At 42.0% G+C, this 22,639-nt stretch overlaps 1 protein-coding gene across 7 annotated transcripts in view; it reads left to right on the top strand.

The window, feature by feature from the left end:
* FRY (FRY microtubule binding protein) overlaps nt 1-22,639 on the top strand; it is a 348,688-nt gene that overhangs the window by 311,836 nt on the left and 14,213 nt on the right. For all 7 annotated transcript variants that reach the window (XM_045869273.3, XM_054506292.1, XM_064586228.1 and 4 more), the window contains 5 exons: nt 2,670-2,836; nt 4,266-4,455; nt 9,131-9,280; nt 10,402-10,500; nt 12,804-12,887. In XM_045869273.3, coding sequence (XP_045725229.1) covers nt 2,670-2,836; nt 4,266-4,455; nt 9,131-9,280; nt 10,402-10,500; nt 12,804-12,887 — 690 coding nt within the window. The remainder of the gene's footprint in view (nt 1-2,669; nt 2,837-4,265; nt 4,456-9,130; nt 9,281-10,401; nt 10,501-12,803; nt 12,888-22,639) is intronic.

The raw sequence follows: 22,639 nt of genomic DNA, 5'->3' as shown, positions 1-22,639 counted from the left end.
GAGGTCTTATTCAAATGAGACATTTTGCATTTTCCATATAGCAGGAACACTGCTGATTAATGGCAAAACAAATCGATGTATGTCTGAGATTGCTGTGACTTGGAAACTGCTGTTCTTTGTCATGACTTTTATAAAACAATATGCTAAGTGAGGTGTGGGTGTCTGCATGTACTTGGGGAAATTTTTTCCTGTGTAGGAACCAGTTAGACAATTTGTACATTGACTCCATTCTGGCCTTTTGGCATACTATTGGAATTTTCAGTGTTAATCACAATATTATGCCAGATTTAAACAAAACCGTCCTAGCCAGACAGAGGAGAAAAGTAAGTAACGGATATAATTTTCTTATTTAAAAAGTCAGGGCTTTAAAGAGCTAACAATGCATATTTCGTTTTTTGTTAATTTTTAATCCTAATCCTAAAACTATCCACTTCCATACTGTGTTCACGTAAGTGCCCACATATGTGCCCCTTAATATAGAATTTTATTTTCTTATGTTACAAATACCAAAATAGCCTACTGCTGTTGGTAGTAGGTGTCCTTTATCCTGAGTTTGCTATGGTAGTATAAGTTTGAAAGAGAAAGTTATAAAGTAATTTTTAAAATGTATAAAAGTATATTCTTTCTGATACTTCTAATGGAAAAAAATATAATAACTGGCTGTTGTGTACTCTTTTTACAGTGCACTTTAAACAGATCTGAGGTCCAGGTACTTTAAACCAAGGACAGCCAACCAAATCGCAATCACTTAAAAATGTTGAAGCTTAAAGAATTATTTCTAAGAGAGCCTCAGTGCAAAAGGACTACAGTCTGGATTCTCAGAGTCAGCAGAGTCCCTTTTATAGCCAAAAAAGGTGCAGAAAGAAAAGAAACTTGTCTGAGATTAAAATGCCAGAATCCTAAGATTAAGAAATTAAATCTCATGGGAAGGACATCACAAAATAAATGTGAATTATTAGCATTTGCTATTTCTCAGTCTTACCATAGTCATTCTCTCAATTTTTCTGTTTTGATTGCCAAGTTACATAGATTTCTCATAGAAAGCACTACCTGAGTGGTAATATACTTAGGAACTCATGCAGGAATCATCTAATTTGATCAAGGAAAAGCGAAGTCTAATTTCTGAAAGGCTCTCTCTGTTTTCCTCCTGAGCTGGGTTTCTGCAATGTGCGATATAGCCGTGATGTTAGAAAGGGAAAATAAAGGACATTTTTGTGAGAACCCAACCCTCCCCTAATAGATTAGGTTTATGAACACTAATGACCCAGACCAGTCACCGGCAGCCAGTCTCGTTGGCACCACTGTAGTTTTAAAAAGCCGGAAAAAGCAGATATGGATAAGCCTCTGAGACTCAGTATTTATGAGCAATTTCTTCAAAGACATGAGCTATCTTGTTTCCCTAACATATCTTTAAACACCCCTCTTAATTTCTTTATTAATCCTAGATTCAAAATACCAACTGGGTGGCCAGCCAGCAACCTGTGATAATGCTCGAATTCATATAGATTTCCTTTTTGCCTGGCTCTGGTTTTGTTTTAAGAAAATGACTCACTGAAACATGTGCGTGTGATGTCTTCCTCTCCTCTTCTGGTCTGTAACCCAGTTGCCTTCCTTCCTCTCATAAAGAACAGTCAGTTCTCCAGCTGAGTCCCCCTGGCCCACATTCAAACCCAGCCTCTTTTTCCATTGCACTAGCTCTGTCTCTCTCCTGCCCCTCACTGATCCCAGCTCTGCCGACCTAGAGCCCTTGCATTTCGCTGCTCACTCTACAACAATGTGAGAGCAGCCTCTCCTATCCGTTATCTTCGGGGGGGGTTCCAAGAGCAAAGCATGTATGTAAATGGGTCTTAGAGGATTTCCAGTATGAAAAGGCCTATCAGGGGCGCCTGGGTGGCTCAGTTGGTTAAGCGACTGCCTTCGGCTCAGGTCATGATCCTGGAGTCCCGGGATCGAGTCCCGCATCGGGCTCCCTGCTCCGCGGGGAGCCTGCTTCTCCCTCTGCCTCTGTCTCTCTCTCTGTCTCTCATGAGTAAATAAATAAAATCTTTAAAAAAAAAAAAGAAAGAAAAGAAAAGGCCTATCAACATGGCGAGCTCAGTGAACAACCATGGACCACTCATGCACCCTGCAGGTTTATCTTGAGCATTTACTATATCAGCCACTGATGATTCTAAATTCCAGTTTCCATAGGTAAAGGAATTCTGTGTCAGAGTGTTCCCTCTGGATAGGCTCGCTTTAGAAGGCAAGTTTTGTACCGTGGAAAGAGCTCTAAATCCAAAGGCCCTGATTTATCTGCTTGATGCCAGGCAAGTCCCTTTCCCACACATGAGTTTCCTGTAAAATGTGAGGGCTAGACCAACGGGTCTCTGTGGTCTTTTCTAAGTTTAGCATTTATACTCCCATAATCATGGATCAAATATGACAATCTACTAAGAGCCTCTTTGGAAACTACTATAGGCAAGACTGAAAAGAAGGTAAAGAATGAACAGTGCTTCTGAGAATTCCTGAGTCCAGTTATAGAAAGTGACTGTTTTGTAGCCGGAAGATCAATGCCCCCGATTTCTATCACTCTAGGGATTGGTCTCTTTTATTTTCCCTTTAGTTGAATAGATTTTCCCAAATATATTCTTATAAGGTGGGGGGATTCTTTCCTCTCTTTCTTCTTCCAGGCTGAAGCCGTCCAGGAGGAGGAAGACACGGCTGTGCATGAGGACGATCTCTCCAGTTCTGTCAATGAACTCCCAGCAACCTTCGAATGCAGTGGTAGCTTCAGCCTGGATATGACTGAGGCAGAAGAAAAAGGCAATAGAGGGCTGGACCAGTTTAATCTCGCTAGGTAAAGCAGCCCCTGGTAGAAACGAGTGGTGACAGCGTACCTGGCACATTGTATCACATTCACTGTATCTCAGGTGAAAGGTCACACGGCACAGCCGGGACCTCCTAATGAGGAGTCCGAATCAACTTCTGATTCCGAAGGCTCTCAGCTGGTCAGAGTCATCTGGCCTGGGTGCAGGGCCTGGTGTGGAACTGAAAGGGGTACTCAGGTAGTGACTCCTAAAAGCCGTAGAGTAACACAGAGTAACACCGAGCAACGTAAAGCCATAGAGTAACTCAAAAGCCAAAGAGGGGCCTGGGGACATGGTCCAAGCCTTGCAAGCTTTGAAGATAAGCAAGACTGGCAAACCTTGGAAATGAGTTCTTTCCACTCCGAGTTAAAAGACAAGAACAAGAGGCTCTTTAGAAGTTAAATACCTACTCTTTTTTTAAGTGGGTGGCTTTCAGCCTGGTGGCTGATATTTCTGAGACTAGTGAGAGCTAGTCAGAGAACACGAATAGATGAAAATAGAGAGGAATAGATAAAAAACACTAATGCAGGGGCGCCAGGGTGGCTCAGTCAGTTGAGCGGCCAGCTCTTGATCTCAGCTCAGGCCTTGATCTCAGGGTTGTGAGTTCAAGCCCCACGTTGGGCTCCACACTGGGCATGGAGCCTACTTAAAAAACAAAACAAAACAAAAGAAAAAACCACACACACACACTAACGCAGTGTCTAGAAAAAAATCACAAGTGATAAGGCTAGAGATTTACTTCTAGAGAAGAAAGAATCCTAAAATCTCTCTTCTGAATGTGGACAAGAACTAAAGAGCTTTTGATATGGCCAGACAAAGACCTTCTGTTATGGTGAGCAGTATCTGTCCTTGGAAGGAAAAGCTGAAGGTAATAGTACCTACAGAAGAACCTGACCTTTCGCCTGTGGTCATTATCTTTCCTTTCTTCGTGGGGCTCCGTGTCTCTCACCCTGCGTTTCTATCCTTCCATTTCCTTTTCTCCCTCTACCCTCCCCTCCTGGGCATTCATGCATGTGCAGCCATTAATACTCTCTCCCACAAAGCACATTTGGAATCTGAAAATCAGATTCCAAATTTGTGTTCTAATGGTTCATGATGAAAGCTGAAAAGGCGCAAAAGTGCCAAAAGTAATGTTTCTCTGTCTGGGGAACGGCCGCTGGGAAAGCGAGAGCGCTCGTTGCTGGAGGCTCCGGGGGCGGGTCCCGACTCACTGTAAAAGAAGTCAGAAGGGGAGGAATCCCAGAAATTCTGGAGGTGAAAATTCTCTTTCCTAGATTCAGAAGAGAATGGCGAAGATCGGGGAGGGAGAGCTGAGTCCCCAAAGCAACCTCGCCGGGATAGCCGGCAGGGCCAGAGGGAGGCGACCCGGGAGAGGATGAGGACGGCACTTGTTGACAGGGTTGTCTTCCTCTTTCCCAGCTTTGGAGAAGGTGACAGGGGGGTCTCCCCCCCGCCCTCGCCCTTCTTCTCGGCCATCCTTGCTGCATTCCAGCCGGCGGCCTGTGACGACGCAGAGGAAGCCTGGCGCAGCCACATCAACCAGCTCATGTGCGACTCGGATGGCTCCTGTGCGGTGTATACATTTCATGTGTTCTCCTCCTTGTTTAAGGTACGGGGCCCAGCGCCCCGAGGACTGCGTCTCCGAGCGGGGCCGGCTAGCTTCCGGTGGCGGGAGGCATGGTGGTTTCATTCTGGGTTTGTACTCTTTTCTGCTCCGGGTACCCCTCAGTTGCCTCTGACCCCAGCCTTTCTTCTGTTTAACCGTAAATCTGCACAACCTTCCCAAACTGGTATTGCAAAGGCCTTGTCCCCCGAGGATGCAGTCCATGTGCTGTGCTGTTCACTTTTGCCGTTCTGGCTTTTGTGGATGTCATCCGTCCCAGGCAACCGTGACACCAGAACCATCGAGTGGTACCTTCTGCCAAGCCTATCCTGCATCCCGTCTTTCCTCTTAGACACTTCCTCTGTCTCTCCTTTTTCTTCATTATTCGTGTTTAGCCTGTCGTTGTCTTTTCTCTCTTTTCCCCCGCATGAATTCCATAAATGTGTGGTAGATGCTTCTGAACACGTGAACGGCCATACTTTGCTTAGTCCGGACAGGGTCTGCGCAAATTAGAAACAGAGGCCCCTTCCTCCAGACCGGTGCGGTACCGAGTGTGGCCAGCAGAGGGCAGGCTGGCTCTCAGTCCCTCAGCCAGGCACCCGTGGCATCTTGCCCACGGCTCAATGTAGCAGTCTCTGCGAGGACACCTTCAGATTTCACTTGTTATCTCCAAACACACAACAATGACTGAACCAAAGAGATGGAGGGAACTCGACTTCTGAGGGGTGCTTGAAGGTGTATTTTGATGCCTGCCTGTCTGTTGATGTGCAGATTCCTGTCAGTTCCTTCATGTATCCTGCTCTGAACTTTTACTCCAAATTTCATCAAATGATTGGTGGAGGTGGGAGGCAGCAAAAGAAGAGAAACACGGCTTTTTATGAAGAAACCCCGAAGGTCTTCTGTCAGCACTGGAGTTAACTGGCTCTGTGTGCTGTATTTGAAGGCGATCCTAAGAAAGTAGCAGGGCTGGGAATAATGCTCAGCCAGGAAGATGAGGTTATAGGTGAAGGTCGACTGACACGGAAACATAGTTACCATAGAGTTTAAGAGAAAACTAGTTTTAAAAAAACAGTGTGTACAGTACTCCTCTTTTTTTTTTTTAATATTCAGAAAATAGTGAAGATTTTATACTAGCAGTTCACTGTAGTTTACTGAGGGTGATGAGACTATGGGTGCCTTTTTCCCCCCTTCTTTTTACTTTCTTTCAAATTCTATTTTCCTGTAATGAAGATGCCTTTCTTTCAGCATTTTTTCTACACTTGTATTTGATAACCCACAAAACAGAATTGCCACTAATAATACAGGGGAAACATGGAAAGGGACAATGAGTTCCAGCCTCCAGTAGATGTGAGGGATGGGCGAGTGAATGGACAGACAAGGGTGGAACCCCCTTACACTGTTTTATAGGTTGAGTTCTGTTGAGTATATCATGAGAGGGGACCGTAACTTGGTTGGCCTGAGGGATGGGCCCACTCACTGATTACCTTAAGAAGAGCCATGGCAGAAGGGAAAGGCAGGAAAATCAGGAATTCTACTAAAAGTGGGATCATCTGCCTTAAAAAATTTCCAACCCAGGAAGCTGCAATTTAGTTACTATAAAAAGTAAAGTCTGGGGGCACCTGGGTGGCTCAGTCAGTTGGGTGTCTGCCTTCGGCTCAGGTCATGATCCCGGGGTCCCGGGATCGAGTCCCACATCGGGCTCCCTGCTTGGTGGGGAGTCTGCTTCTCCCGCTCCCTCTGCCTGCCGCTCCCCCTGCTGTAGCTCTCTCACCCATTTTTTTGAGAATAGCTACAGTTTCAGTGTTATTGTGCTGCTCTCTGCCAACTTTTCAGTTGCCTTTCAGGGACATCTTTTAGAAAGTTGACTGGGCAAACTGAAGTTGTATCTGAGATTAACTGGAGGCTGGAGGGGCTGTTAGGCTTAAGAGAGAAAACAATTGTTTGCTGAGAGATAAGAACTCCAGAAACATTCTAACACTGAGCCAGATTGAAATGTTAAAACAAACCATGAGGAAGTTACCATTTGAGGCAAATTTACTTGTTAAGGATTTAGGAACAAAGTAATTTATTTTTAATATCATTCTGAAGTCTCTTTTAAAATAATGGTTAATGGTTAATAATTTAAGATTGGCTGTTGTAGTTTTTTTTTTTTTCTTATTATGGTCACTGGACTATCTGTGCTCAATTTTCGCATCCTGAGCAATACTTTTCCCTCTGCCCAGCATGGCCGTGTCCTCTTGGCCCTCAGCTGTACTCCCAGTGACACACAAACCCCTGATTGGAGCTCACTTCAGCAAATGAAGCCTTCCCTTCTTTCTCCCTTTCTGTCACCTGGGATCCCAAGCACATTGTGGTTCCATCTGTCATGCTTGTCACATTCTATGAGAATTACTTATTACCTGTTTCCCCCAGAGAGGGCAAGTAATGGTGTCTTAGGCTAGTACAGTTGCTAACACACAGTAGGTGCTCAGTGAACACAGGACGAATGAATGGGAATCTTTTTTAGCAGAATTCTTAAACAGACATCTGACTTGATGACAGTAGACCAGCAGGTTGTCCCATGAGCTGGGAGGTGAGGCTGGGCCCTTGGGTAGGGGGCACGTTTGGGTTTGAACTTTATTTTTCCATTCATGTATTAGATTAATCCCTGTGTAGCTTATCTGCAATAATAATCATACAAATGTGTACCTCTTATTTCAGTTTTTAATATTACATTTAGCCTTGGGGCACCTGGGTGGCTCAGTCAGTTAAGTGTCTGACTTTAGGTCAGGTCATGATCTCAGGGTTGTGGAATAGCACCCCTCATTGGTCTCCCTGCTCAGCAGGGAGTCTGCTTCTCTCTCTCCCTCTACTCCTCCCCCACTTGTGCTCTCTCGCTCTCTCTCTCAAATAAATGAAATCTTAAGAAAACATATTACATTGAGCCTTAAGAACTTTCTCAACTGTTATCAAATGCTATGTGATTGAGAGCAATATGAGTCACAAAATAGGTATTAATACAATATGCTGGAAATGAAATACATTTCAGGCATGCAGTCTGTTAAGCTGTTGTCATGTCCCCACCATGTCTGTTTACTGTTTTCCTACATTTTCCCGTGAGTCTGAAGGCCACATCTCCCTGTATTTAGTTGGATTTGGGAGGGGTAGAGAGGAGGTAATTGCCAAAATAATTTGGTTTTAAAAATGAGGAATTGATTTCTAATGGTCCAGCGTGGCCATCTTTCCAAGTGTCTCAGCCATCATATGTCCTTCCTGCTGCTCCTGGGTTAGGATGTCGTCATGATATCACACGGTGCCTCCAAATTATGTGATGTGTTTATACGGAAGTCAGGTGAGGACGAAATGAGTGTGTATCCCCTCAATATCACCTGCCTTTATATAAGAGGCTCTAAAGTTCCCTGACAGATAGCTTCCCAGACCTCACCTTATCCTTGGGTCAAATGGAAAGAACCTCAAACTCTTTGGGGACCTGAATCCTACTCGCAGTTCTGCCACTCAACTAGGTGTAGGATGCTAGACATGGCATTTCTCGTTCTTTCTGCTCTGACATTCAGTCAAGTTTTTTTTTTTTTCCCTAACTGTACATAAAACTAACTTAGCCCCATAAAGACATATGTATGCTCTGCGTTATGCCAAAATTTTCATATATATGAAGTAAAAATCATTAATATGCAACAGCGTTGGCATTTCTCTAATATAAAGCATAAGGAATCAGCCTGCTGTTGTTGGGGGACATCTGCTTTCCTCACAATAGGGCAGAGAGGATTTCTCCTGGATTCGATTCCACAACTCAAAAGGTATGACATCTCTTTGAGGAAAGCCAGTGCCTAGGACTGGAATTATTTTTTGGTTAAATACTGTGTTCTTTTTGTTAGAGATACTGTGTGTTGGAAGCTTAAGGGCTAGAACACGTTTCCATTTTGGTGCTGACACAGGCAGTGTGACTCCGATTCTTCCTAATTCTGGTTTTGTCCTCAGGCAGGATAGGAGAAACTAGCTCTTGGGAAGCTTTGTCGATTTGTGGAAGGAGGATGAGCTCTGGAGTCAGGCTCATCATTCCTCTGTGACTTGCGAGCTGCATGACCTTAGGCAAGTCAGGTCTTCACCTTGACTTCTTTCCCCGGTTGTGAGGATTAATGAGTCAACATAAGCACCTATGGGACAGAGTTGGAGACACCAGAGCAGACACGCTCTCAGAGGGAGATATTATTCCAGACCCACATAGCATTTACTTCCACTTTCCAGAGGCTCAAATGGCACTATTTTGATGCTCTTTCTCGGAAGCTGTGATCTTGGGGAACAGAAAAGCGTTGAATCTCATGACCTTTTCTAACTCGAGCACATTTACGTAATCTGAGTAATTTCTCACTGCTCTGACAAACAAGTGAGGAGGACTCAAGTTGCTGACCAGCACTAACCACCAGCAAAAAGAAAAGCACCATTTATTTAAAAGATTATAAGAGCATCCACACTCTGGGAAACAACACTTTAAGAAGAAATTTGGTCCACACTGGGTGATTATTTACTTAAGACCAACATGCACTCTACTCCCTATCTCCCCCGCCACCTCTACCTGAGGACCTACGCTCATTTGATATTTTTATAAAGATTAAAAAATAGGTTTTTCTAGTGCATAAATTAAAACTTGCCCTTTACAAATGGTAGTTATTTTACCTTGCAGAATATTCAGAAAAGATTCTGCTTCCTAACCTGTGATGCGGCCAGCTACCTTGGAGACAATCTCCGGGGAATCGGGTCCAAGTTTGTCAGCTCTTCCCAGATGCTCACCTCCTGCTCTGAATGCCCTACACTCTTCGTGGATGCTGAGACCGTGAGTACCCCAGTCTCTGGCGGCAAATGGCCAGTGCAGCTTACTGAGGTGTGGAAATTCCGGGAAGCGTGCTTGTGTTGTGGTTTGTCTGAAAGATACTGTCAGTGTTTGTGAGAAGCGCCGTGTTGTGACATGACCCCCGAAGGCCTGAGTCTGCACAGTAATGACTGTACATTACCAGCCAAGGCCAAGTCATTTCAGAGAATCGGGAGAAAAATCGACCTCAGTGTTCCCTCCGTGTCCTTGGCACCTCGCTCCAATAACTCTGGCTTTGACAGCCATGAATAGGTGAGTGACCCCCCCCAGAGCTGACCTAGCCTGTCCCCACGATGCCAGGTTGGCCAGCCAGATGGGGCTCCAGAGGCAATATGTCCTCACTTTGCTCACTCCCAAATCTCAAGTGGAGACTCATCGCCCCTGGAGGGATTCATCCAGCCCAAAAAGCAAGTGATGAGTTTGAGAGTTGGTTAAAGCACCCTCTGGCTGACTGCCAAATCATGACTTTAGGAATATAACTCTAAGCCCACATGACGGGTGAGCTCTTTGGGGGCTCATGCCCCCATGCATATCACACAACCATCTCATATGCTAGTTCCTGAATTTAGAACCAACAACGGATGTGCTCTGATTTCAAAAGTCTCTGAAGAATTAGTCTTTCCAGGAACTTGGTGGTTAGCTACCTTGCAGCAGGGAATACAATAAGAGAAACCATTCTATATTAAAGGATTTAAAGTTCAGATTATAAAATCAGTTCGAAAGTCTATTTGGAGGTCTGTCTTCACACTTTTTGGAATATTACTAGATGAAGATACTAGAGTTCATGCATAAAATGGAGATCTTTAACGTGAGCTCCTACAGACACTTGTTAAGACTTGAAAGTCTATACTGATATGGAAAAAACAATATTTTCATGGGAGATTTGGATTAGCGAGCTTGTATTCAATTGCCATTGTGGCTGATTGTGGAGCAAAATTACACGTTGCACAGCTTACTAAAAATGGAGCCACTGGTCCTCACTTTACATTATTTCTAAATATATTTCTCTTTTCTCTCTCTGTAGCCATGCCTGTGTCTAGTTATCTCTCTGATTGTTTTAATACAAATGACTTTCCTGTCTTTAGCTCCTTTCTTGTGGACTTCTGGATAAGCTCAAGTTCAGTGTTTTAGAACTGCAAGAATATTTGGATACCTACAACAACAGAAAAGAAGCCACTCTCTCGGTAAGTTTTTGTGTTTCTGTGCATATACATTCAGTTAAAATCAAATGAACCCCACCACTATGAGCCCTGGGGAGGTGTTGTGATTAATTTAAGATAGGATCTTTGGAAGAAGACAGATGTCATCTATTCCTCTGTTAGGGACTACAGTTCCAATTGAATAGTGGTAGAACTGTCAACAGTATGGATGATACAAAAATGATGTCTACAAATGAGAAGTCTTCAGCTTTCATTTTTATCCCCATAATTTCCCTACCCAGAAATTGGGAAGCATGAGTATCTGCTTGATATGTCTCCTTGTCAATGTCATTAACTTTTCTCAGAGATTTAATAAAATTGTTATTTATTTCCTTCCAGTGTTTGCCTCACCTGAACATAGATGGGGTGGATCTCAGCTCTCTCCTCTTAAATACTCTCAGTAGCTGCCTTTCCCTGACCTCATTGCTTCTCCTGGCCTCGACTCCTGCTCTTTACTCTTTTTTTTTCCTTCATAGACCTAGACTGTAAAATATTAGAGACAGAAGTGATCCAGAAACCAGGCATGCAGACCCCTGATTTCTGACAAGTAATTGTGTGTAATATCTATGAGACACTTTTTATAATATGCCAAACACTATAGAAAAGACATGAATTTTGAAATCAGATGGACATGGGTTCAAATCACAGTTCAGCTACTTAAGGGTTAGTGACCTTGGATAAGTTACTTACCTCCTCATCTCAGATTCGTCATCTATAAGACAGTGATAATAACTAATTTGCAGAATTGTTGTAAGGATATAACAATTATAATAGTCATAGTATATATCCTTTCCTGCGTCCTTTCTATGTGTCCAACAACCTGATCAGAGTTATATCTCTTAAATTAAATAATGGAATGCTCACAACAACTGGAGTTGCTATTATTGTCCTCATTAGCTAGGAGGTGGAAAGTTGGTATTGAAACCCAGGTCTATGGGGAGCGGGGTGGGAGGATGGGTTAGCCTGGCAATGGGTATTGAGGAAGGCACATTCTGCATGGAGCACTGGGTGTTATGCACAAACAATGAGTCATGGAACACTACATCTAAAACTAATGATGTAATGTATGGGGATTAACATAAGAATAAAAAAAAAGAAAAAAGAAACCCAGGTCTATGGGATTCAAAAGTCCATGCGCTTAAACACAACACAGTATTGCCTTTAAAATGGAAATAACCTATGTAAACTGCCCAGCACAGTGCCTCATACACAGAAGACATTCATTATACAGTTACTTGTTTTTTCTTTGTTGTTATTGTTGTTATTGTTCTTTTCATGATCTACCCAAGGGCAAGAGTTCTGACATTCTACTATAACAATTCCCATTGTCTTCTATTTCTGTGGCTTTACTGGTCATGGCTTTCCCCCTTCTCCATCATCAGTTAATAAAAATAATCCTTCCATTCTTCTCGGTGAACAAACCAATCTTTTTGATGTCAGATGTGAATTTCAGTTCATCAGTGCTTTTTGTTTTGTGCCCTGGGGTTCCTTTTTACATCTGTATTAGTTACTAATACTGTACTGTACTAATACTAATACTGTATTAGTTACTATCCCAGATACTTAAGGATGTCAGAATCTCTAAATAGCTGAACTGTTATTTTAATAGCCTTTCTTACATTGAAGTAGACCTGCCCCCACAGAAGCCACCCAATATCACAGAGAGGTAGGTGGGCCATGAGTCTAGTTGCATGGTCCAGAATCCCCCAGCCTATGAGGAATTGTTGGTTTTATCTCCCAGTCTCAATCATATGAAAGGTTTCTAACTGTATATGATTTTTTCAAGTTTATACATAAAATAGGAATGGTCTGGTGAAACCATCCTCCAGGAATGTTGTATCACAATGCTGAAATTATATATTTAAATGAGCATCATAAGGGGTACTGGGTGGCTCAGTCAGTTAAGCGTCTGCCTTCAGCTCAGGTCATAATCCCAGGGTTCTGGGATGGAGCCCCGTGTCAGGCACCCTGCTCAGCTGGGAGTCTGCTTCTCCCTCTCCCTCTGCCCTGCTTATATGCTCTCTCTCTCAGTCTCTCTCTCTCAAATAAATAAATAAAATCTTTTTAAAAATAAAAATAAAAAATAAATGAGTATCACCATATGAAGATATTTTAATCTCAAATAGATTATCTTCAACCAGAAAAAAGTAATTTCAAAAAGGCATTACCGCAGATTTTTTATTACTGTAATTAGAAGCTTCATCAATTTTCCCTGACAGGACTGATGATAAAAATGTTCTCAGGACATCACTGATTTTACCTATGTCTGCATCTCTTTCTGACAACAGTGGCTTGCAAATTGCAAGGCAACATTTGCAGGAGGATCAAGAGATGGAGTAATTACCTGTCAGCCAGGGGACTCGGAAGAAAAGGTAATGAAAACCTGTTAGAATTTATCTTTTCCGTGCCCTGACAGTATGTGTTGATTTTGACCCACCCAAAAAGCATAGAGCATGAGAAAGGAAGCTGCGCAATGGGTCACCCCATTATATTCACAAGAAGAGTAAGAGTAAGACGGGATGATGTTCAGGCCACGCATGACTGTGTGTTGATGGGATTTGTGGAGAGGGGAGTCTTCTTTTTGGAAAAGCAGAGGTATAAAAATGATCTTTTTGCTGGACATCATTTAACTATACTAATCATTCCCTAATAAATCTGTTCTTCCTTTCGAATATAAAACCAAATTTCATTCATTCTTCACTGAATCACTTAGTTTCTTCAGTGAAGGAAATCTTTGTTGACCTTTCAGCAATCACTCTAAAACAGATACGATTTTTTCTCATTTAGAATTGCTGTAAATATACACGTCAGACCAGCAGCTGGCTTGTAAATGTGTGCTGTATTGTCAGGGCGGTGGGGCAGAAGACTATGAATGGATTAAAATCATTCCTTCTGCAGTTATGTGCTAAGTGCCTCCTATGTGGTCCACATGGTGGATATGATAATGAGCAACAGACAAGCCTACACCCTTGAGGAGCTTCCGATCTTGTCAGGGAGGACAGACATTAGTCAAAAAATCATACAGTGTAAACAGCACCAAGTGCTATTAAGGAAAGAACCGTAAGCTATGCAAGAAGGTAGCAAAGGAACCTGACCAAATGGGGAGGGCAGTTCTGAGAAGCCTTCTCCATGGAGGTACCATCTCAGTGGAGATCTCAAATGTGAGCCAGAGGTAGCCAAGTGAAGGGGAGTGAGTAGAGAGCCTGTGCAAAGGCCCTGAGGCAGGAGGGGACGTAGCCCTTTGCAAGAACTGAAGAGAGCCTGCGTGGCTGTAAGTGTAGAAAGCAACTTGGAGAAAAGCTTGAAAGGAGTCTGCAGAAGCTGGCAGAAACCAGACCGCGCAGGCCTTGGGTGTTTCTCTGCACAGCAGTGGTAGGCAATTGAAATGTTTTAATGGGTGGGTAGGATTAGAGTCAGGCTCCTGCATTCTACTCTGGAAACAGACTGAAGTGCGCCAGAGTGGATTAGGGAAGTCAGGTGAGGCGGCTGCTGCCCAGTCAGGCAGAGGTGCTACCTTGGCATTACCTCACCACTACTGAAAAAGCATTTTGGACTGTGCACCCTTCGGAGGATGAGAAACCGTCTTCCTGTGTTAGACACACAGTGCTTTACTAAGGTGTAAAAACAAACAAAAAAAAAAAAAAAAAAACATTGAGGGGTAAAAATTTTCAACAGAATACCAGTGGTTCAGTTCCATCCGGTAATTGTTTTGAACAAGTCTGCAGTCCTGAGAGTAACTATCCTTGCTGTGGGTGAGTCCCCAGGTGAGCCCCTTGGTAAGTGTTAGTGAAGAGGTACGAGGTTGAACAAGCAAACTACAAGACTGAGAAATATCTAGATAGGGTTCTAACATGTGGGTTGCATTTCCACATCACTGCCCTTCTTGAGGACATTCTGTTTCATGTTGTGTCTTACAGAAAACTTTCATATCCCTGACGTCATTGATCTTCTGGGGTGTGGGAGGCGGGGCAGGCAGCAACAGCCCCATTTTAGATAAGGAAACCAAGGAAACCAAGCTTGACTGGTCCAAGGCTTCATGGTTGATAGGCAACGGGCTAAAACATGGCCTGCCCACAACATCTGGAAACAGGCAAATGTACATAACAAATGGTGTATCTATATTACATTTTAAAAATATGGGTTTTATGACATCACATGAGATGTCCCCAGTAAGCATAGCTAAATGTGCAGTTCAAAATACAACAGACTCTAGCCTTTCCATCAGTCCCTACCTATGCATCTGTGATGTGCTGCCTTAAATGACTTGTGACTCTGATTTTCACTGAATAACCTGTACCATGAGCATACCCCAAAAGTAACGTGTTAAATACATTACACATTACACACACACACACACACAGAGGATATGTTACAGATTTTTTGGCCACCCAGTAGCACCCACGCCTTTTGATTCCAGGCCCAATCCTCCCTCCACTATACTCTGCTATTAAAATAAATTCAATCCAGAGAAAAGTTATCAAGTTATGACTTAAAATTAGCAAAAACCTAGTCTAGTTCATGATAGTTTATCTATCCTAGAAGTTTATCTAGGACTATAAAAATAGTTATCTAAACTTTTACCCTCAATCATCTAACTATTATATTGTCTATAATCAAATCTCCATCAGGAAAATGCATTAATACATTGCAGATTTTTGGGAATGAGGGTTAAAACAAAATCTATTATTTATTTGTTCATTTGTTTACAGCTTCCTGGTTAAATCTAAAAACTCAGGACTTCCAGTTAAATTATTCTCCTTCCCAAACATTCCAATTTTCAACTATGTGTCTCTGTTGTGCTCACAGTTTATTTTTGTGGTTTTCTTTTGTTCAGTTGCCCTTTTCCCCCCCATTTCTTCTCCACGTCCCTCGAAGAAAGATTTCTGTTGTTTTTGCTTAATCTTCTTACCTCTTACTGTTTTTTTTTCTTTTTCATTTCCTCCTCATCCCCCCCTTTCTGTGCATCTGTGTTGTAGTCGTGTTTCTTCTCGTCCATTTTCTTGTTTTTAGACTTCATTTCTTCATTCAAGTATTTATATGTGGCAACTCTGTTAGTATTATAATAAAGGCTGGAAAATACAAACATGGAAAGAAGAAACTGTTTTCAAGCACTGTACATATAAAAACACATTTGATGTTTTACAACAGTCCTTCGAATGGTTTTTCCAATTTTGCAGATAAGAAAGTTAAGGCTGAGAGGCTACGTCTGCAGGCCAGATTCTTCCCATCCCTAGAGTTCATACTTTCTCTAACTTAGTTTAAAGGTAAAAACATACACATAGAAAAAAGATAGAGGACAATTTCCAGCATCTGTCTAAAAGTCTGTATGGTTTTAGGAACCTGCATAAAACACCCAGCAGGGAGGAAAGTGGGCTTGTTAGGAAAAGGTCAACATTAAGGCCAAATTCTGAGTCTAATGTTTCCAGCATTTTTGCAAAACCAACCCAGCTCTCTTCCCATTACTGGTATTAGCTCAGTGCATTAGAATTTCCCTGTGTGGCTCATGGACACACTGATGACCAGAAAACCCAGACAATGAACAAATATCCTGAAGAAGATGCTTTTGGTCCTTTGTGTGTGACAGTTTTGAGGTCAAAGCTGGTCTGGAAGGCAAATTGTATACTATCTACTGGAGAAGGTGCTCTCCCACTGAGTCAGGCAAGTCTTGGGTGATTTGTTTATATTGTCGGGATACTGTTAAATTCTGTTTTCTTAGTAGACCCTGGAAGTAGTTTGGCCACTGGGCATGCAGCTCAAACTGCACATTCTCTAATCCCACCCACCTTACCTGAACCACTGCTGAATGTGAGGTCTGGCTAGGCACAGGGGGGAGTGTAGAAATGAGAAAGACTGCGTTCCCATTGCAGAGAACACTCCCAAGAAGGCCAAAAATGGGCCATGAGGGCAAATGGGGGGGGGGATCTTTACACGCTACTAAAGGTGGGCCTTGAGGATGGATGATGGTGTCACTCCACTGAAACAACAATCTTATGTCCAGAGTTGGCAGAGATATTATTAGGCTAATTAGAGCTACGGTTTGGCTTCTGTCCCGAAGCAAACCCAACAAATGTTTGACCTCAGAGGACAGCTTACCCTCAAGTGATTCTCTCCAACTCTTTTGTTTAGTCAGGTTCCCTGTCTTCTGGAACAGTCTGAAGTTGCCAATTATTCTGAGCATGGAGGCAAGTGGAATGGGGATGGGAAGTGACCTTAAGGTTCACAGAATCTATGTCTGAATGCAGATTGTGGAGTAAACGTGCCAGTGATTATTACAGGAGTGTTTCTGTTTCAGAGAAGTGTGTACTTTAGGAAAGGATTAGTAACTTGGCTTACTGAACTTAGCAGAGTAAATTCTTGAGCTCTTAGAGAGGTCAGTCTGCCAGAGATAGTGATGGTGGACACGCAGGCGTATGGAGTCTTCCCACCCCCAAGCCCTACCCAGCCCCGACTGGTCATTGCCACAAGTTCATTTCTGGTCATTCCAAACAAGTGGCATAAGTGAGGAGTCACTATGGATGGGTTTGTAGAAGGGAATATAACTCCTTGCTGGGTGTCAAATATTTATTTTCCAATTTCTCTTGTATTCTTAACATGAAGTTGCAGACGTCAAAATAATATAAAAGGGTTACACTGGTAGCTTGTACACTTGTAACCCAATTCACAGACATGTTTTATTAAGCTTGTACGATGTTTTCTTAATTGGCCTGACATTTAAAAATTAAAATCGTCCACACGTACGCATACATTCACGACGGAATGCCGTCTCTGAAAAAGGAGCCAGCAACACTGGGCCTGCCTTGTCATATGGCGGCCGCAAGCTTGGGCTGAACATCAGCTGCCCCTCTGCTGTGCTGTCCACCGTTTGCCACTGCAGTGTTGAGTTCCTAAGCCTGACGGCAGCAGCCAGGTGCCAATCATCATGATGCTTGGGCTGCTGTTTTTCTCATAATAGAAAAATGTGTGGCTGTACTTAAGGCCCCCACGTGGGTAAGTGGAAAGCCAGGCTGTATGTTTCAAGAAAAATGGGCCACCCGTTAGCACCTGCTTGAGAGTGTGTTACTCTTGCCTGCGTGAGAAACGTCTCTCTCTACACAAGATGCAAGAGCCTGTCTGCTGGACCGGCTCACTCAGGTGTCTGTTAGAAAATTCTCGGTGCACGGACAAAACGGTGTCTTTAAAAGAAAGAAAAAAGAAAAAAAGCGTCTCTAATACTTGGGAAGTATTTTTGAGAGAAGGCTTATTTTAAAAGACGGGCGTGATTAGTCAATGATTTAGGCTTCCGGGTGATTATAATAGCCATTCTCCTAGAATAACGCACGGCATACGCTAAATAGAATGTAAGACGAGGAGTATGATCTGCATGTGTCTCATGAAAGCAGTTTCACTGATTGGCAGACCCTGCTTTACCCATGTTTTCTCAGCCTGAGCAGGAGGGACAAAACTCTTCATGACCCTAGAACAGCCCTTCTCATTAAGAATTTGGGTTTCCACCGACCTCTCCATTTCCTGTGGAATTCATCTGGAGTGGCTACCACTAGGTAGTTTCAAGGGGACAGAAATGTGGGTCGGGAAGAAGAACCCCGCTCCAAGTGCTCCAGATGGCAGCACGAGCCTTAGCCTTTCAACTAATGAATACGGCTCACCTCCCGGGTCCTGTAGGGCCAGCCCTGGCAAAGCTGGAGATGTTTCCATTTCACTCATTATAAGTGATTTTAGTTGGCACAGTCCCAATTCAACAGGTATTTCTGAGCACTACTTGAACATTTGACTCTTCGGACTCAAGTGCCATCATTTACATTTAGCCCAGCTACATTTCATCTTATATTCCAATCATCATTCCAAATACTAGGGTCTTTTTTGGACACTAATCTATGCACGAGAAGCCTGCAACCTCTGTTCTTAAACAAACTGAACAAGTTGCAGTTTCTGCAGTTAAACTGTAACCCATTAAACAGCACCCTTCAGAGAGAGTCAATTACTCTTCTGTAAGGAATCCTCTTCCCCGCGTTGACTGAAAAGAAGTGTCTGCTGACGTTAAAGTTTTCTTAAAAATAGTAAATACCTCAGGCTGTGTAATCTGTATCATAGGCTTAAAGGTATTTGTCTTTCAAAGCTTTGAAAGATATCCATGGCCAAGGTCCAAAAAACTACTCAGCATACACAATACAATCCGTGAGCCAAACCCAAGTGATATTAGCAACAGGCGAGCACGTGTTGATTATACCTACTTAGGAGGTAGGTATACCTACTTAGGAGGTAGGTATACCTACTTAGGAGGTAGGTATACCTACTTAGGAGGTAGGTATACCTACTTAGGAGGTAGGTATACCTACTTAGGAGGTAGGTATACCTACTTAGGAGGTAGGTATACCTACTTAGGAGGTAGGTATACCTACTTAGGAGGTAGGTATACCTACTTAGGAGGTAGGTATACCTACTTAGGAGGTAGGTATACCTACTTAGGAGGTAGGTATACCTACTTAGGAGGTAGGTATACCTACTTAGGAGGTAGGTATACCTACTTAGGAGGTAGGTATACCTACTTAGGAGGTAGGTATACCTACTTAGGAGGTAGGTATACCTACTTAGGAGGTAGGTATACCTACTTAGGAGGTAGGTATACCTACTTAGGAGGTAGGTATACCTACTTAGGAGGTAGGTATACCTACTTAGGAGGTAGGTATACCTACTTAGGAGGTAGGTATACCTACTTAGGAGGTAGGTATACCTACTTAGGAGGTAGGTATACCTACTTAGGAGGTAGGTATACCTACTTAGGAGGTAGGTATACCTACTTAGGAGGTAGGTATACCTACTTAGGAGGTAGGTATACCTACTTAGGAGGTAGGTATACCTACTTAGGAGGTAGGTATACCTACTTAGGAGGTAGGTATACCTACTTAGGAGGTAGGTATACCTACTTAGGAGGTAGGTATACCTACTTAGGAGGTAGGTATACCTACTTAGGAGGTAGGTATACCTACTTAGGAGGTAGGTATACCTACTTAGGAGGTAGGTATACCTACTTAGGAGGTAGGTATACCTACTTAGGAGATGAGATACATCTATGTATTCTTAGGCTAGGTTGTCTAAATTTTGTCCCACTTAATTTAAACCAGTGGCTTTTAGAGATTAACTATGATGAAAACAATAGCTATTACAGTACGCTGTGGCTCATCTTCTGTCATGATAAACATTTCTCAAATTTTTGCCTGACTGGCTATGTCCTAAGCATAGAACTCATTTAGAGAAGAATACAGAGAAACAAGAATGGCTATGCTACTGTTAACAAACAAAGATTATTCTGGGCTTTTAAGCTACCCTGTCTATGATCAGTTTTTAACATCTTGGTTTCTTGATATTTTCTTCTTGTTTTGAGAAAACATACCTCTAAATCCAATTTATAAATCAAGTTATATTAGGAGCGCAGGAACAGGGCTTGAAGAAAATCCTTCTGACCAAATGAAACGGTGCCATTCCTATAACATTTTCAAAAGAATCTGAAGTCACCAAAACATAAATACGTTCATAAAGACTTATGAAGGGATTATTCTTAAAACCTGGATACAGGAAAACATTAGCACAAGAGGGATAAAAGGTTTTAACATTTGCCATAAAATTGCCCCCTAGAAAGGTATTTTTCACTATCTTTTGGGGAGCTCTAAATGCAAATGAGGCCCCAGCCTGTGGCCTAGGAAAGGATTCTAAGATAATAAATAGCAAGGCGGCTTGCACCAACCTACCTAAAAGGGAGCGTTTAAGAAGGATATTGAGAACTGGTGTGCGTCAACTTGGCCATCCCCCAAGAAATACAGTTTTGTTCCTTGAGCGCTGAGTGGGAGGAATTCATGGACATTAAATTCCTCAGCACCAAGCTGGAGTCAAAAAGTCTCATTTGCCTTTGTTGAACAGAGGACATTCTGCTTTAACTGATTTGATGACCTTCTTGGATTACAACCTTGTTTTGGAAAACAGTAGAAAGATAGCAGTTTTTTCAGTACTTAAGGTTTGGTCATTAAAACGTCTAGGCATAAAGTCGTCTTGAAAATAGTAAATACCTCAGGCTGTGTAATCTGCATCACAGGCTTCAATGTATTCATCTTTCAACGCTTTGAAAGATATTCATGGCCAAGGTCCAAAAAACTACTCAACAAACATAATACAGTAGTCATCAGTGTGCCCAACTCATAGGATATTAGTAACAGGTGAGGCAAGAAGAGACCCTCGGAGGTTAGGAGAAGGTGTTGGGGGGGGTTGGTAGTGGTGGGGCTTTATGTTTGAAGATACTAATAAGTAATTTGATAGTTTTATTTTGTGTGTGTAGTGTACCACATATAAAGTATAATACATTAAACTGATAATAACCCAGAGATTTATTTTAGAAAGAACTTTAAAATAAGTGATTTTCCTATTAAGGATTAGAAACTAAGTTAGATAGGTCTTTAAATATTTTGAAAATCCAGAACCAGATATATTGATCCATAATTAGGAATGGCCAAATTGATTTTTTTTTAATATTCTGTCAGACTCTGATCATCTTTCCAACACACCCACACTTTCCTTAAAGCCAAGTCTATGGTTAGGATATGATGACACCAAAAAATGGAAGCCATAATTGAACATGGCTCAGTTACAAATTTATATTATTCTAAACTATCCACCAGTTCTAGATTACTTTTAGAAATTGAGAACAAAATTATTACAAATGAAATACAAGAAAATTACTTGTCAAATCTCACACTTGTTTGGGAGTATACAGACTAGGTTTACTCCTTTGAAATGACTATATCTCGCAGTCCTATAAAATATTCTTAACAAGGAAGGCAATCTGACTAAATGAAAAGCCACTTAGATTGTTAATTATATTATATGTTAATTGGATTGTCATAGTTTAGCAGATAGGAAGTCAAACGGATTAAAGACTCTGCCTTAACTAACGGGTAGCAAAAGTATAATTTGTTGGGGCTCCAGTTCTTTCAGATTAATCAGTTGGTCTCCTCACCGTTTTACTCCATTCACATATTATTCACAGTTAAACACTAAAACCTTCAAGCAATAAAAGTTTTGACTTCTGGTCTCCAAGACTGACAAAACCTAAACCAACCAATCAGAGAGTCTAAACGATTACCAGTTATTTTTCAGTGATATGTTTCCCATTCAAGCTTCTTTTTAACTGGACCGCTGTGCATGTTGAATGGGTACAAGATGTGCAACCATTGATCGAGTTTGGGCAAGCAATGCTAATACTGCTGACGGTTCTGCTCTTGGAAGAGGGCCGTGCTTTCCGTTGCATGCATTACACTGACCCTGTACTTTCTTTCCTTTCCTTTGTTTCCTGTGCTTGCTGTGTAGCAAATGGAATCTCTTGCAGTAAGTTAACTTTCTTTCATACTCTATGTCCATTTTAGGCATGGACCCATAACAAACCTTATTTTTACGGTTACTCTTCTAGCTCTTAGCATGTTTTCCCCTTTGCGTTTCATTTTATTTTATTTGGTAGACTGAGACGTGCAGTGAATTAGTAGCATTCTGGGCTGCTTTCGTCCCAAAGTAGAAATTTAAGTTGCTATGAACTCTCATACTATCAGTGGGATATCTTGAGTAATAACCAGCACTGTAACAAAGGTCGGAGTTTTCATAGCTAGGTTTCACCTTAAATTTGTGAAGGTAACATTATGTTTTTAAAAATACTTTTTTATTTATCTGCAAGTCTCTGGCAGTTATCTTTTACATCAGATTTTAAAAGATTTCCATAAAGAAAGGTTTAAATGATCAAAAAACAAAATGCTTGACTAAAACAACCAAAGATCCAGTTTGGGTTAACTAATGAGTGTAGCTACTTCTTTAAACTTGTGTTTGGTATCAGCATTGAGAGATCAAATCAGTCTAAATCTAGAATTGTTATTTTCCCCCCAGGAGCCAGGGAAAGGACAAGACAAAAGAAAACTTCATTGAGCATAGCCTTAGCACGGACTTTTGTAACTTTTAACAATTAGGATCAAAATTCTATTAGCACCATTAATTGGATAGTCTTCCTAAAGCCTAAATTTAAATTCTTGTCATTTCTCTCCCTAAACTGATTTGGGGGAGCAATTTTAAGAGACCTCAGAAGCTCTCAATTCTG

The sequence above is a fragment of the Mirounga angustirostris genome, unplaced genomic scaffold (genome assembly GCF_029215605.1).
Source record: "Mirounga angustirostris isolate CCGP_5_RB_7025 unplaced genomic scaffold, mMirAng1.0.hap1 SCAF_3, whole genome shotgun sequence".
Taxonomy (NCBI): Eukaryota; Metazoa; Chordata; class Mammalia; order Carnivora; family Phocidae; genus Mirounga; species Mirounga angustirostris.
This window is presented reverse-complemented; position numbering and strand designations above follow the sequence as displayed.